This window comes from Babylonia areolata, chromosome 32, assembly GCF_041734735.1.
Source record: "Babylonia areolata isolate BAREFJ2019XMU chromosome 32, ASM4173473v1, whole genome shotgun sequence".
NCBI lineage: Eukaryota > Metazoa > Mollusca > Gastropoda > Neogastropoda > Buccinidae > Babylonia > Babylonia areolata.
Window position 1 is genome coordinate 22,389,250 of NC_134907.1, and position 17,500 is coordinate 22,406,749.

A 17,500-nucleotide genomic window follows, 5' to 3' on the forward strand; every position below is an offset into this window, starting at 1 on the left:
AGAGTGAGTGACAAGGAAAGAGACAGAGATAGGGAGAGTGAGTGACAAGGAAAGAGACAGACAGAGAGAGAGACAGAGATAGGGAGAGTGAGTGACAAGGAAAGAGACAGAGAGAGACAGAGATAGGGAGAGTGAGTGACAAGGAAAGAGACAGACAGAGAGAGAGACAGAGATAGGGAGAGTGAGTGACAAGGAAAGAGACAGACAGAGAGAGAGACAGAGATAGGCAGAATCAGAGACAGTGAGTGACAAGGAAAGAGACAGGCAGAGAGAGAGACAGGCAGAATCAGAGACAGTGAGTGACAAGGAAAGAGACAGGCAGAGAGAGATAGGGAGATAGAGGGAGACGACGAAAGAGGGAGAGAGAGGGGGGAGGGGGGTAGAGAGAGACGGCCTCACTCACTGGAGAGAGAAGAAGAAGAAGAAACTGTTAGAATTATATACGGTGTGTGTGAAAGATGCTTGCGTTGATTCAGTTCCCCCAGGCAGCATGTCAACTGAACGTGTTGCCGTGACTTTGCTTCAGTTTCAGAACACCGACAGTCCAAAAGGAAATGGAACCCGCAGTTGCGATACCGTATGCGGTAACTTTCTGTGAAGCGCTCGGCAGAGATCTTCTCAAGTCCTAGAAAACAACAACAACAACAACAACAAGGCCTGCAGACGCTATACTGTCTGTAACATTCTGTAAACTGCTTGACAGAGATCTTCTCAAGTCCTAGAAAACAACAAGACCCGCAGTGTCTATAACTTTCTGTAAACTGCTTGACAGAGATCTTCTCAAGTCCTAGAAAACAACAAGACCCGCAGACGCTATACTGTCTATAACTTTCTGTAAACTGCTTGACAGAGACCTTCTCAAGTCCTAGAAAACAACAAGACCCGCAGACGCTATACTGTCTATAACTTTCTGTAAACTGCTTGACAGAGACCTTCTCAAGTCCTAGAAAACAACAAGACCCGCAGTGTCTATAACTTTCTGTAAACTGCTTGACAGAGATCTTCTCAAGTCCTAGAAAACAACAAGACCCGCAGTGTCTATAACTTTCTGTAAACTGCTTGACAGAGATCTTCTCAAGTCCTAGAAAACAACAAGACCCGCAGTGTCTATAACTTTCTGTAAACTGCTTGACAGAGATCTTCTCAAGTCCTAGAAAACAACAAGACCCGCAGTGTCTATAACTTTCTGTAAACTGCTTGACAGAGATCTTCTCAAGTCCTAGAAAACAACAAGACCCGCAGTGTCTATAACTTTCTGTAAACTGCTTGACAGAGACCTTCTCAAGTCCTAGGGGGAAAAACAAAAAGAAAAGCAGCAGACGCTTTACCGTTTGTAACTTTCCGTGAAGCGCTTGACAGAGATCTTCTCAAGTCCTAGAAATCCTAGAAAAACGACAACAACAACAAAACAAAAAAACCACCACCACCAACAACAACAACAATCCCAAAACCACTGCAGACACTATACCGTCCGTAATATTCTGTGAAATGCTTGACAAAGATCTCATATAAAAACAAAAATCAAATCAAATCAAATAAAAAACAAAATGAATAATAATAAGAAAGAAATGCACACGCTATACTGTCTGTGTCTTTCTGTAAAATACTTGACAGATCTTTCCAAGTCCTTGAAAACACACACACACACACACACACACACACACACACACAACCAAACAAACAAAAAAACAAACAGCACATTAGATAATATGTAAAATATTACGTAACTCATAAGAATTTGATTTGCATGGGGTCTTGTGGTGCGCCATTTGACTCGGAGACTGATCCGAAGACTAATCATACAATGCAGGAAGCCTTTTTCTTGCTTTGGGTGGAGACATGCTCAGGGCGTGTTTCAGTGAGAAGGAGCTGGTCCCATAATTGTATGGGCATGGGTGGGTGTGCTGTCACACCCTCATTAGAAAGAAATGAACCCTTCATTTCAGTGCCTGTATCTAGTATGCACTTCTTGTTAATAGCTTGTTTCACTACCCATTTTATGACAAAGGCATGTACATTACATCTGTTTTTTTGAAGACATTTATATGGTTAGTATTTTTCATGGCCATTGTTATAGTTTTTCATGAAGATTTTGTGAAGCATGTGCGGTTTATTTATTTTACTTGCTGTGCATGCTCTTATATACCATTATTTTCTTCTTCTCCTTTTTATAGATATAAAATGCTGTATATTTTCCTTGCTGTGCATGCTCCATCAACAGTGATTCAACTGCATGCGTCTGTTTTCTTCTTCTGCTTTTTGAATACTATATTCATCATTACACGTTGCTTTGATGATGTAGACAATACTGTATTCGGGTTGTACATTTCGCTAAAAAGTAAAACAAGAGAGAAGAAAAAAAAAGCATTTTGCAAGGCTCTTTTTCTCTGTTTCTCTGTGTGAAGATGATGATAACGAGAGAATCTGATCGAACGGGTTCGAATCCCACAATGGTTAGTATTTTCTCCCCCCCCCCCCCCCTCCCCCCCACTAGACTTTGAATGGTGGTCTGAACGCTAGTCCTTTAGATGAGACTATGAAACGGGTGTAGGCTGCACTTGGCGCACCTAAAAGAACCCACGGCAACTACAGAAAGGTCTGTCGAAGGCAAAGTTGTGTAGAGCAATCCATTTTTTTTTTTTTTTAAGAAAAAACAAACACTCTTGCAGGAAAGAAAAAAAAGAAAACGTGCGGTACTGCACTGTAGCGACGAGCAGCAGCCCGACTTTGACACACACACACACACTCACACACACACACATCGCCTATCTCTCACGTTACCCCCATCCCCACCCCCATACACACCCCCATCCCCACCCCCATACACACACGCACACACCCCTACTCATCGCAGCTTCTACGTCACACACATAAACACACGCACACACACATTCCTACGTATCGCAGCTTCCATGGCACACACACACACACACACACACACACACACACATGCGCGCGCGCATCCGTACCACACATCATCATTTCATTGGACCACGCACCAACCCCCCCCCCCCCCCCCGCCCTCCCCCTCCACTCCCACCCCCTCCCGTGAGGTTTATGATTGGTTCTTACCACGAGATATTATGGCTGGTTCTTACCACGAGACATTTTAATTTGATCGTATTTCGTTATAAAAGGTGTTGGTTGCAACTACTCTTTTTTGTTAGTTTTTCGCCCTCTTCAACCTTTATGATGTTGTGAGTGCGTTGGATATGGCTCTGAGCTGAGATATTGTGCAAGGTGAGTGTGGGTGTTAGCTGAGATATTGTGCAGAGTGAGTGTGGGTGTGATGGGATATTGTGCATGGTGAGTGTGGGTGTTAGCTGAGATATTGTGCAAGGTGAGTGTGGGTGTGATGAGATATTGTGCAAGGTGAGTGTGGGTGTGAGCTGAGATATTGTGCAAGGTGAGTGTGGGTGTGATGAGATATTGTGCAAGGTGAGTGTGGGTGTGAGCTGAGATATTGTGCAGTGTGGGTGTGAGCTGAGATATTGTGCAGTGTGGGTGTGAGCTGAGATATTGTGCAGTGTGGGTGTGAACTGAGATATTGTGCAGAGTGGGTGTGATGAGATATTGTGCAAGGTGAGTGTGGGTGTGATGAGATATTGTGCAGAGTGAGTGTGGGTGTGAGCTGAGATATTGTGCAGAGTGAGTGTGGTGTGAGCTGAGATATTGTACAAGGTGAGTGTGGGTGTTAGCTGAGATATTGTACAAGGTGAGTGTGGGTGTTAGCTGAGATATTGTGCAAGGTGAGTGTGGGTGTTAGCTGAGATATTGTGCAGAGCGAGTGTGGGTGTGAGCTGAGATATTGTGCAGAGTGAGTGTGGGTGTGAGCTGAGATATTGTGCAGAGTGAGTGTGGTGTGAGCTGAGATATTGTACAAGGTGAGTGTGGGTGTTAGCTGAGGTATTGTGCAAGGTGAGTGTGGGTGTTAGATGAGATATTGTGCAAGGTGAGTGTGGGTGTGAGCTGAGATATTGTGCAGAGTGAGTGTGGGTGTGAGCTGAGATATTGTGCAGAGTGAGTGTGGGTGCACAGTTAATTTCCAAATGGATGAACAAAGATGTATTGTCGAAAGAACTTGTCCTCAAGAGCTTTGGCCAAGAAGTCATCGTTAACTTCATGGTTGCTGCTGACGCATACGCTTTTGTGTGTGTGTGTGTGTGTGTGTGTGTGTGTGTGTGTGTGCGAAGGGAGGTGGCAGAAAGGTTGAGACGCTTATCTGCCAATACAGTGTCCGTGAAGACCTGGGTTCGAATTCCAGTGCCACCCCATCTTCCACGTGTGACTGGAAAATCAAACTGAGTGTCTGTTCACTCGGATCTGACGATAAACCGAGGTCCTGTGGGCAGCACACACTTGACGCATCCCCCCCCCCCCCCAAAAAAAAAAAGAACCCGGTGCAACAAAAGCCTTGTCCTCTGGCAAAGTTGTATAGAAAAAATCCACTCTTGACAGTACATCAATATATCAAGCATGCACTCGAGGCCTGACTAGCGCGCTGGGTTATGCTTGCCTGGCATCCGACTACCGGGTGTGGCGTAGCGTATATGGGATTTATCCGAACTCAGTGACGCCTCCTTGAGAAACTGAAACGGGACAGTGATGGGCTGTCAGCTCGCTGAGATAAAACAGATTACAGGTGAGGATGTCAGTTACCAGTTTCACATTCTAAAGGAGGGCATCACTGCATTCGGACAAATCCATACACGCACATATCTGCTAGGCACCAGTCCCTATTTGGACTTCTTCTCTCAGGGATTCTATTTCCTTTGTTCAGAAACAAACAACAAGCAACATAAACACACACACACACACACACACACACACACACACACACACACACACAAAACAACCAGCACGTCATTTGTCGAAAAGTCGTCGGCCTCTTTCCGTTTCGAGAGACGATGGCTGCACCAGAAATGTAGTCACTGCCGGGCGTTGCACTTTCTGCTGTGGCTGTGTAGATTGATGCTGGGGTGGCAATCTCTACTTCATGCAGTCGAAAAGTACACAAAAAAGATAAGTGATTGCAGTTAAAACGGATGTTTTATACCAATAAGTGATTGCAGTTAAAACTGAATCCACGTAGATATTTTATACCAAAGCTTAGAAACCAACGAGTTAAAGCTTGTCTCTCCACTGGATGCCTCTATGGCCTTGGTGCATGGTGACAGGTACATGTGAACACTGGTCAGTGGATATCTCTATGGCCTTGGTGCATATTGACAGGTACATGTGAACACTGGTCAGTGGATGCCTCTATGGCCTTGGTGCATGGTGACAGGTACATGTGAACACTGGTCAGTGGATGCCTCTATGGCCTTGGTGCATGGTGACAGGTACATGTGAACACTGGTCAGTGGATACCTCTATGGCCTTGGTGCATGTTGACAGGTACATGTGAACACTGGTCAGTGGATACCTCTGTGACCTTGGTGCATATTCACAGGTACATGTGAACACTGGTCAGTGGATGCCTCTATGGCCCTGGTGCATATTCACAGGTACATGTGAACACTGGTCAGTGGATACCTCTGTGACCTTGGTGCATGTTGACAGGTACATGTGAACACTGGTCAGTGGATACCTCTATGGCCTTGGTGCATGGTGACAGGTACATGTGAACACTGGTCAGTGGATATCTCTGGCCCTGGTGCATGGTGACAGGTACATGTGAACACTGGTCAGTGGATACCTCTATGGCCCTGGTGCATGTTGACAGGTACATGTGAACACTGGTCAGTGGATACCTCTATGGCCCTGGTGCATGTTGACCGGTACATGTGAACACTGGTCAGTGGATACCTCTGTGGCCTTGGTGCATGGTGACCGGTACATGTGAACACTGGTCAGTGGATACCTCTGTGGCCTTGGTGCATATTCACAGGTACATGTGAACACTGGTCAGTGGATATCTCTGTGACCTTGGTGCATGGTGACAGGTACATGTGAACACTGGTCAGTGGATACCTCTGTGGCCTTGGTGCATATTGACCGGTACATGTGAACACTGGTCAGTGGATACCTCTGTGGCCCTGGTGCATGTTGACCGGTACATGTGAACACTGGTCAGTGGATACCTTTGTGTCCTTGGTGCATGTTGACCGGTACATGTGAACACTGGTCAGTGGATACCTTTGTGTCCTTGGTGCATGTTGACCGCTACGTGTGAACACGATCTGGTCAGTGGCGTCTTGCTCGTGAACTCACAATAGTATGTAGCAAGTTTATTGGGAACTGTGCTGCGTTTGCTTTCTGGTTGTGGAAAACAAGGTGATGTGTTTTAAGTGCATTTGTGTCTGTTTTGTGAGGGAATGTTTATTGCGCTAGAAATATTGTTTGTAGTGGTCTTCAGTTTTTACGTCTTTCCAATCTGAGTGGTATCAGAGGGAATGTGTGTGTGTGTGTGTGTGTGTGTGTGTGTGTGTGTTCTCTTTTGATTCATTTAGTTATTCGTTTATCTAGTAATTTTTGTTGTGCTATTCATTTGTTTTAATTAATGAATTGATTATTTGTTCCTTTATTTATTTATGTAGTTTTTTGTTGTGATAAAAGAATCTTTGCAACGTAACCATGTTTTAATCTGTAGTGATATCATAAACATTTTAGGCCCTAAGTTCTGTGACTAGTCTGCGTCTGTGATCTGGAACAGATTGTGGCTGTTGCAGTGTTCCTTCAACTGTTTCTTGCTGATATAGCCGTCTTATTTTTGTCAATTCTTAGAGATAAAAAGGGCGAAGTTTCAGTTTCACTTTCAGCTTCTCAAGGAGGCGTCATTGCGTTCGGACAAATCCATATCTGCAACACCACATTGGTTAGGCACATGCCTGACAGCAGCATAATTCAACGCACGTCAGGCCTTGACTGCATGCATGCATATTTCTGTAGCCATCAGAGTGGATTTTTTCTGCACAATTTGGTCAGGGGACAACACTTGTGTTGCCAAGAGTGGTTTTGGGTTTTTATGTTTTCTTCTTCTTCTTCTTCTTCTTCTTCTTCTTCTTCTTCTTTTCTTTTCGTTTTTTTCCCAGTGCACCAAGCACGTGTTGTGCATGTGACCTGGGTTCATTGACCCATCTGATGACTAGACGTTCAGTCTGATTTACCAGTCAGGGAACTAGACGTTCAGTCTGATTTACCAGTCAGGGAACTAGACACTCAGTCTGATTTACCTGTCAGGGAACTAGACGTTCAGTCTGATTTACCAGTCAGGGAACTAGACGTTCAGTCTGATTTACCAGTCAGGGAACTAGACACTCAGTCTGATTTACCTGTCAGGGAACTAGACGTTCAGTCTGATTTACCAGTCAGGGAACTAGACGTTCAGTCTGATTTACCAGTCAGGGAACTAGACGTTCAGTCTGATTTACCTGTCAGGGAACTAGACGTTCAGTCTGATTTACCAGTCAGGGAACTAGACACTCAGTCTGATTTACCAGTCAGGGAACTAGACGTTCAGTCTGATTTACCAGTCAGGGAACTAGACGTTCAGTCTGATTTACCTGTCAGGGAACTAGACGTTCAGTCTGATTTACCTGTCAGGGAACTAGACGTTCAGTCTGATTTACCAGTCAGGGAACTAGACGTTCAGTCTGATTTACCTGTCAGGGAACTAGACGTTCAGTCTGATTTACCAGTCAGGGAACTAGACGTTCAGTCTGATTTACCAGTCAGGGAACTAGACGTTCAGTCTGATTTACCAGTCAGGGAACTAGACGTTCAGTCTGATTTACCAGTCAGGGAACTAGACGTTCAGTCTGATTTACCAGTCCAACTTGGGAGAGAGGGCGATACCGGGATTCGAACACAGACCCTCGCGGACTCCGTACTGGACACCGTGTTGGTGGATGAGCGTCTTAACCATTCTGCCACCTTTCATGACGGAATGAACTCAGACCATACGCCCAGACACATTTCCGCACCAAGAGTGTGGCCGCTCCTAACTCATGTTCACACAGGAATATTATCAGGGGAGATGACTATGTTGGCATGGGAGTTAAACTCCCTTGGTCAGGGCCAACATCTGATAGTGGGGTTGCATCAACACAGGTATTTAAATGAGAGTGAAAGGTAATGTGTTTGACAACGATTTCCCACTGACTACCCTTCCGCCACCGAACAGACCTGCTGCAAAGGACTCCACTCCTACCACCTGATGAAAGTATACCGGACATCCTTCTGGAACAACTTGACCTTAAGGTACTGTAAGGTACGTACTGCAATCAGTGAGGACAGTGGTCTCTGATGGCTGTGCCTGTGGCTGATGGGTTTCGCTGCTGTTTGAAAAACAAGCGTGCCACCATTATCTGTCTGTCGTTTGTTTTGGGAGAGGGGGGAGGAGTGGGGGTGGGGGTAAAAAGTCTTTGGTTTTCTTTGCGGGTTGTGGATTCTGTGTGACGTGTCTGTCATTCAGTCAGTCTGTTTGTCTTTGTGTCTGTCTGATTCTGTCTGTCTGTCTCATACACACACACACACACACACACACACACACACTCTCGATCTTTCTCTCTCTCACGAGCATGCAAGCACGCGCGTGCACACACACACACACACACACCGCAAACACGTGCGCGCACACACACACACACACACACACACACCCCTCTCCCCACACACAGCCACACACACCCACATCCACACCCACACATACACCCCCCACCCACCCATACGCACACTCACACCGCAAACACACACAGACACATACACACTCACGCACACACACACACACACACACACGAACAAAGTTACACATATATACACAAGCAAACATGCAGACACGCTATACACACACACACACACACACACACATATAAATAAATATATATATATGTCACGGATCAGCCCAACCTTTCGTTGCTGCGGAAGTATAGGCGGAAGTGCGAGCGATTTAGTGTGGCTCAGTGGCCGGTGAAAGTGGTGTTAGTTCCGATGGTTGGGAGTTCGAATCCCAGTTTCTCTGGATCATGTTTTCTGACGTGTTCTTGGTTTGGTAAAAGCGTGTGTATGCACACTCGTTTTACCTGTGTAAGAGTTGTGCAGCACGTGCACACACCGCTCTGTAGGAGCGAGAGGGCTCTTGTCACATTGGCATGACTGCAACTGCAGTGCAGTGCGTGCAATGTGTGTTTTGGCCGGTTAGCGTGCCAAGTGCAGAACTCGCGCTCACCTGCCGTTTACCTGGCTGCAGCTGACTGTGATTAGGTGTGACTTGTGGCAGAGGCCCGGAAGGCTGATGGAGAGGAATTCTTGGCCAGCCAGAACCTCTGCCTGATTTTTAGCAAGCCGGTGAGCAGAGGCTGCAGTGCCCGGCTGAAGGTCCCACCCAAGTCACCACCTTCGCCCATCACAAGCTGTCGTGAGGTAACCTTGTATCAGGCGGTAACTGTTTCGAGTGTCTTTAGTTGTCTTTTCCACTTTTGGGAGGTCTGTGGGTTGGACAGTGGCTGGGGTCACTTTATGAAACTGTTACGATTACCTGATGTAACGGTCCAGTGTTATAATTATCATTCCGTGTGTTACGGGTTTGAGTTTATATTAATACACTTGTGAGGAAGTGTGAGGGAATAGTATAATCTCCGTAATTTGTTCGACAGAGTGTACGTTGGATATGTAAAGCTTACAAGCTGATGTTAGTATCGGGAATGTGAGGGAGACGTTGGGGGAAATACTGTGTTTCGATAGGTCCTTAAACCTGCGTAAGTGGCCGCTGTTAGCAGCGTGTCAGAAGATAGTGTATTCCGTGTAAGCTATTGTGGCAATAATAGGTTACTGAGTTCTCTCCCTGTATGGACCGAGCACTGGAAGAGTTTGTGTATTGATTTGTTCACTTTAATTGCTCTGCTTGTGATCCGAATGGCTTTGGCAGCCATGTGCTGACGCTATCGTAATTTTTCCTTTTTGAATGTTCTGTTCCAACATGTCTGCTTGTGCAAGGGAGGTTACCTTGATTGGGCCTTCGATTCTGGCAGCGTAGCGCTGTGGGAGCGTGCTTCAGGATGCGCGGCACAAGGTTTGGGGTTCGAGTCTTGGGTTGACCTGTGCCACCGTATAAGTAGGGCGACGGCCGGTACCCTGGCAGGTTCCGGACCCCTCACTTCCAGGCATGCATGTTGTCGTGCGATTGGTGTATGACAGTGGTTGTTCATTATTTTGCCTTAGAGTGCTTGTTGGATGAATGAGAGCACAACCTGTGGCTTCTTAGGTCGCCCAACGCGCATAGGGTTATGCGGTTATGGACTGGTACTGACAGGGGGTTATCCCCGTCCCCAGCTTGCTTGTCAAGTAGCGGCAAATCGACTGCTCTGCTGTCCCGGCTCCGAGGTCGCCCCTCGGGGTCTTCCACCTGAGGAGCCGAGCGCTGACACAAAACCCTGGGGTCGCACCCTGGGGATCCAGATCGTCCCTCGGCGTCGACCTTCGACTGCAGCCTGCCCTGCTTGCCGCGACCTCCCGGACTCATCTGGTGGGGTGCTCTGTGGGTGAGCTGGACGTCGAGGGAGAGATTGTAGTCAGCGTTCGACTCTCAGCCTGGAGCAGGGATTTTTCAGTCCGTCAACGAGTGACAGATGAGTTAAATGAACGTTGCCGCTTGTGCAGTGAATGTGCGAGTGTGTATGTGTTTGGTTCGTTTTTCTTTCGTTTCTTGATTTTGTCCCGGTGGGGGGTTAAAGGTGGGTTAAGGAGGGGTGGTTTGGAGTTAGGTGGGGGCGAGGGTTTGGGTTTGGGGATAGCTTAGGAAGTAGGTCCTGTACCCATATGTGTGTGATTGTGTGAATAAAAGTTGTAAAATCGTACACGGATTTCTGCGTCCTTCTTGGGAGTGTGTGTTGCGCGGTGTCGACCCTAAAAGTCCACGTCTCCTGACTTTTGGGCTTGCCCAGATTTCTGGAGTGTGCGACAATATATATAATATATGTATGTATGTATGTATATATAGACAGAGATTCGGGGGAGGGTTGAGGTGTTGTACAATAGCCACTATCCTGCCATCTTGTGGGTGTTACAGTTCATCGATCAAACAAATGGCGGGAATTACTCTCGCTCTGCTACTTTGCGTCACTTCCGGTATTGTCGGAAGTGCGGCAAGGTCCCCAGATGATTGGAAGAAAACTTGGATTTTGGAAACTGACACGTAAGTGGATGAATATGAGCGTGAGTGTGTGTGTGTGTGTGTCTGTGTCTGTGCGTGATTACTCGTAGGCATCATAGATGATGCCCAGGGTGCTCACAGATAACTTTAGTGCAACCCTACCCCAACCCTACCCCAACCCTACCCCAACCCTACCCCAACCCACTGCCTACCTACCCCCCCCCCCCCCCCCCCCCCCGCCTCTCTACACTCACCACTCCCCTCCTCCTTGCGCCAAACACACGCACACATGCACGCGCACACACACACACAAACATGCAGACACATGTGCACACACACATACACAAACATGCACACATACGCCCCCCCCCCACACACACACACACATACAAACACACATACTCACACACACACACACACACACACACACACACACACACACACACACACGTATGCATCCACGCACACTTTTTTGTATGTACACTTGCATAACAAATTGACTATCATGGCGGTGATGTCAATGTGAAACATACCAGGCTGTATAACACCGACCGAAAGATGAGCAAACAAGCCATAGAAACACACACACATACACACACGTGCGCACGCGCGCGTCTTTTCCATTGGTGGTATATAGAATCACCAAAGGGAAGAAATCTTCAGCACATGGATGGAAGGTATTCCAAACCTCACTCTCCCTTCATGGTAAACTCTACCTTTTCACGTAACAAAACACCAACCACTCTCACTCTCCCTTCATGGTAAACTCTACCTTTTCACGTAACAAAACACCAACCACTCTCCCTTCATGGTAAACTCTACCTTTTCACGTAACAAAACACCAACCACTCTCCCTTCATGGTAAACTCTACCTTTTCACGTAACAAAACACCAACCACTCTCCCTTCATGGTAAACTCTACCTTTTCACATAAAACACCAACCACTCTCACTCTCCCTTCATGGTAAACTCTACCTTTTCACGTAACAAAACACCAACCACTCTCTCTCCCTTCATGGTAAAGTCTACCTTTCCACATAACAAAACACCAACCACTCCCACTCTCCCTTCATGGTAAACTCTACCTTTTCACATAAAACACCAACCACTCAACATATTGAACAATTCAGCAACGAAGCAGCAGTATGAAATCTCAAAGATAACAGACTGGTGTATGAAATATTTAACATACAGACTGGTGTATGAAATCTCAAAGATAACAGACTGGTGTATGAAATATTAAAGGTACAGACTGGTGTATGAAATATTAAACATACAGACTGGTGTATGAAATATTAAACATACAGACTGCTGTATGAAATATTAAAGACAGCAGACTGGTGTATGAAATATCAAACATACAGACTGGTGTATGAAATATTAAAGGTACAGACTGGTGTATGAAATATTAAAGGTACAGACTGGTGTGTGAAATATCAAAGGTGCAGACTGGTGTGTGAAATATTAACGGTACAGACTGGTGTATGAAATATTAAAGATAACAGACTGGTGTATGAAATATTAAACATACAGACTGGTGTATGAAATATTAAACGTACAGACTGGTGTATGAAATATCAAACGTACAGACTGGTGTATGAAATATTAAACATACAGACTGGTGTATGAAATATTAAACATACAGACTGGTGTATGAAATATTAAACGTACAGACTGGTGTATGAAATATCAAACGTACAGACTGGTGTGTGAAATATTAAAGGTACAGACTGGTGTGTGAAATATTAAACATACAGACTGGTGTATGAAATATTAAACATACAGACTGGTGTATGAAATATTAAACATACAGACTGGTGTATGAAATATCAAACATACAGACTGGTGTATGAAATATTAAAGATAACAGACTGGTGTGTGAAATATTAAACATGACTTTCCAGACTTCCTACAGAAAACAGCACGGGACAAAGTCGGGTGGATTTTCGGATGATGGCAGCGATCGGAAACGGTCATGTTGCCACTGTTCTTTACAGCCCTGTGGTGTATATGAATGGTCTCTACAATGGTCCCGTAGGTGAGACCACACACACACACACACACACATACACACACACACACACATACACACACGCGCGCGCGCGCGCACACACACACACACACACACACACACACACACACACACGAAAAGGAAACCACAGATCTTCATCACATGGATTAAATGTATTTCAGACATCACTCGCCCTTCATGAACTATAAGTCCTACCTTTCCAAATATCACACACAGAGCACACAGCATGTTGTGACAAATGATCAGAAAGTTCTCAGCCTTCCTTCCCCGTCTTCAGAAATAAGTCAGAATATCACAACAACAACAACAACAACAACAACAACAACAAAAATCCAATCACGGGGGCAAATATAAGATATGAATGGGGAAAAAATCATTTGATCAAAAAAAATTTTTTTTTTTTAACCTAACTGAGGGATATTTCAATTTTTGACAGGATGGACCCATCGTGCTGCCATACAGACCATACATGATGTTCACGTCCGTGTGGAGGGCGTGCAAGTCACGAGGAGCTACGCTTTGGATATGTGGAGAGGTGAGGGTACCTGGGTACTTATACCTGGGGTAATGATGATGATGATGATAATTACGATGATAATGACACAGTACTTACATGGTTCAAACTCCCCATATAATGGACTCTAAGCTCCTTATATGAAACACAAACGCAATAGTGCATAATAACATACCTCTGCACTTAAAGCCCCCAAACAAAAACACATATGTGTATCACTATACCAAGACCCTAGACAGCAGAGTCAAATGGGTCCTACATGGGTTAGCCAAATGGGCCCCAGTCAGCCTTACACAGGTGGGTCCCACTGAGATTGGCAACGGGGTTTGACGGTGGAACCAACATGGGTTTCTGTGGCAACGGGGTTTGACGGTGGAACCAACATGGGTTTCTGCTGGGACCCCAGTGGGTAGTCCCACGTCTGTGATGGGCAGCCCATCAAAACCCATCTCAGATGGGTAGGGATGTTTTCTGTATCAGTTTCTCAAGGAGGCGACAATGCGGCCGGACAAATCCATGTACGCTTCACCATCTGCCAGGCAGATTCCTGACCAGCAGCATAGACGCTAGTCAGCCCCCTGAGAGCATTGCATGTATGCTTGTGAACCTGTCAGAGAGAATATCTTCTGAAGAATTTTGCCTCCAGAAGGCCGTTCAGTTTCAGTGCACTAAGTGTGTACATGGGGGTCTGATCAGAATGACTTGATCTCAGTTTGGTTTTCTGTCAAGTTTGGGAGAAAGGGCGAGAACAGGGTTCGAACCCAGACCCTCACAGACACTGTATAGGCAGATAAGTATCTTAACCATTCCGCCACCTATACCCCCCCCCTATACCCCCCCACGCCCCCACCTCCCCCGGGATGGGAAAGGATGACGATGCACTCATAAGTGAGAGGTAAGAGTGGTTAAACTTAAAGGCTGTAAGTGTGGCTATGTACTTACAGGCGGGGGGTAAAGGTGGCTATGTACTTACAGGCGGGGGGTAAGGTTGGCTATATACTTACAGGCGGGGGGTAAGGTTGGCTATGTACTTACAGGCGGGGGGTAAGGTTGGCTATATACTTACAGGCGGGGGGTAAGGTTGGCTATATACTTACAGGCGGGGGGTAAGTGTGGCTATGTACTTACAGGCGGGGGGTAAGGGTGGCTATGTACTTACAGGCGGGGGGTAAGGTTGGCTATATACTTACAGGCGGGGGATAAGGGTGGCTATGTACTTACAGGCGGGGGGTAAGGTTGGCTATATACTTACAGGCGGGGGGTAAGGTTGGCTATGTACTTACAGGCGGGGGGTAAGGGTGGCTATGTACTTAAAGGTGGGGTGTAAGGTGGCTATGTACTTAAAGGTGGGGTGTAAGGGTGGCTATGTACTTAAAGGTGGGGTGTAAGGTTGGCTATGTACTTAAAGGTGGGGTGTAAGGTTGGCTATGTACTTAAAGGTGAGGTATAAGGGTGGCTATGTACTTAAAGGTGGGGTGTAAAGATGGCTATGTATTTGAAGGTGGGGTGTAAGGGTGGCTATGTACTCAAAGGTGGGGTGTAAGGGTGGCTATGTATTTTAAGGTGGGGTGTAAGGGTGGCTATGTACTCAAAGGTGGGGTGTAAGGGTGGCTATGCATTTGAAGGTGGGGTGTAAGGGTGGCTATGTACTCAAAGGTGGGGTGTAAGGGTGGCTATGTATTTGAAGGTGGGGTGTAAGGGTGGCTATGTACTCAAAGGTGGGGTGTAAGGGTGGCTATGTATTTTAAGGTGGGGTGTAAGGGTGGCTATGTATTTGAAGGTGGGGTGTAAGGGTGGCTATGTACTCAAAGGTGGGGTGTAAGGGTGGCTATGTATTTTAAGGTGGGGTGTAAGGGTGGCTATGTATTTAAAGGTGGGAGGTAGGGGCCAGGTGTGGGGTTGTGGGGGGGGGGGGGGGCTGTATTTACAGGTGGAGACGTAAAGAGTGGCTGTACTCACATTGGGGTTCCCCGACAGCCGTGTTCACGGAAACCATCCGGGCCGAGGGGTTGGAGATTAAGGTCATGACCTACGCCCACCAGCGCCTCGTGCAGCTATTGGTCACTGAGGTTCACGTGACCCGCACGGACTCCAGTCAGCAGGAACTGACAGTGATGTTGGACAGATCGAAGATGAACAGTACCGTGGATCTTGGCATCAAGGAATCCACCCAAGTGAAGGATCTTTCCGGGTAAATACACATTATACACTTATACACATGAAGATGATGGCCACTGCTGGACGTGGTAAATGGAAGTTTAAAATGATAGGCCTAAATTGGTGTAAGATCAAATCCACCTTAAGATTATGAATGGGCGACAAAGTTTCGCTTGAAAAAGTCTCTGCGACACGGAATCGGTGTGTTCCCATCAGATTAAGGTACCCTTTTTCCTACACCAATTATTTAAAAAATATTTTTTGTACTTCGTAAAATAGTTACCAGTTGTAGTTGAAATATTCACTGAAACACATGCTGAACATTAGGGGGACGGGGTGATGATACAAAAAAAGAAACAAACACATACACACACACGCACACACGTATATATATATGTGTGTGTGTGCGTGTGTGTGTGTATCGGTGAGGGTGCGTATATATATATATATATATATATATACGCACCCTCACCGATACACACACGCACAAATACACACACACGCACGCACAGGCAGTCAGACACACACACATACATATTTGTCGCACACAAACATATGTGTGTGAGAGTGTGCATGCGTGCGTGCGTTCGTGCGTGCAAGCATGTGAGTGTTGTAAGTGTTTGTGCGTGCGTGCACGATTGAGGGTGCGGCAATGCACGCGTCTCGCTTTCGAAGCCGTCTTCACTTAGCAATGCTTTGCTCTCTCTGTCCCCCCGCCCCACACCCCCGGCCCCCTGTCCCTCGCCCCCCCACCAACCCCCCCCCCCACCCTCCCCCATGGACAGATGCGATACCACGTGCATGCACGTCTACGGGGAAACCCACATCACAGAAACGGAATCAGCAGAAATCGGGAAAATCCACATCTTCTGGACCGATATCCCCTCAGCCCTCACCCTACCACGTGACCGGCACGCGCAGAAGTGGATCTTTTTCTCCTCCTACGACAAAGAGCAGAGCAAGGCCCGCCACTCTTTTCAAAAGGCGTTGAACCTACGGGCGGTAACTCCCGACATGCTGCTGGAAACGCAGGAAAAGGCCTGGGCTGACCGCTGGAATTCTGGCAGACTGGATGTGGAAGGTGGCATGATTCTAGCAGCATCAATGTACATATAATGATTAGACTACTACTACTGCTACTGCTGCTGCTACTGTTCATCATCATTGTCATCATCATCATCACCATCATCATCATCATAATGATTGGCTGAAATTCTGGCAGACTTGATCTGGAAGGTGGCATGATTCTAGCAGCATCAATGTACCTATAATGATATTGATTAGACTACTACTACTGCTATTGCTGCTGCTACTGTTCATCATCATTGTCATCATCATCATCACCATCATCATCATCATAATGATTGGCTGAAATTCTGGCAGACTTGATGTAGGAGGTGACATGATACTAAAAACATCAACAACATAGTAATGATCATAATAACCAGAAGAAGAAGAATAACAACAGCAACAACATGAGCAGCAGCTGCAACAACAAGAGCAATCATCATCATCATCATCTTTATCATCATCAAAATACGCATATACAGGCATGCACAAACATACACGCACTCACACGCACGCACACACACGCACACACACACACACGACACTTATTTGACCTTGACCCCTTTCCCCCAAGGTGACGACGACCTTGACACGACCATCCACTCCAGCCTGTACTACATCCTCATGTCTTTGCCGT

General features: G+C 46.3%; 2 protein-coding genes across 2 annotated transcripts in view; both read left to right on the plus strand.

Annotated features, from left to right (window-relative positions):
* Positions 1-5,680, plus strand: part of LOC143276641 (putative malate dehydrogenase 1B) — an 18,323-nt gene extending 12,643 nt beyond the window's left edge. The window contains exons 10-12 of the mRNA XM_076581258.1: positions 3,324-3,340; positions 3,556-3,582; positions 5,618-5,680. Of these exons, the coding sequence (XP_076437373.1) occupies positions 3,324-3,340; positions 3,556-3,582; positions 5,618-5,680 (107 nt within the window). The remainder of the gene's footprint in view (positions 1-3,323; positions 3,341-3,555; positions 3,583-5,617) is intronic.
* Positions 5,681-5,702: 22 nt separating this feature from the next.
* Positions 5,703-17,500, plus strand: part of LOC143276642 (protein-glucosylgalactosylhydroxylysine glucosidase-like) — a 26,893-nt gene continuing 15,095 nt past the window's right edge. Inside the window, exons 1-6 of the mRNA XM_076581259.1 lie at positions 5,703-5,725; positions 12,997-13,126; positions 13,587-13,659; positions 15,616-15,829; positions 16,581-16,876; positions 17,438-17,500. The exon at positions 17,438-17,500 is cut by the window's right edge and continues 227 nt beyond it. Of these exons, the coding sequence (XP_076437374.1) occupies positions 5,703-5,725; positions 12,997-13,126; positions 13,587-13,659; positions 15,616-15,829; positions 16,581-16,876; positions 17,438-17,500 (799 nt within the window). The remainder of the gene's footprint in view (positions 5,726-12,996; positions 13,127-13,586; positions 13,660-15,615; positions 15,830-16,580; positions 16,877-17,437) is intronic.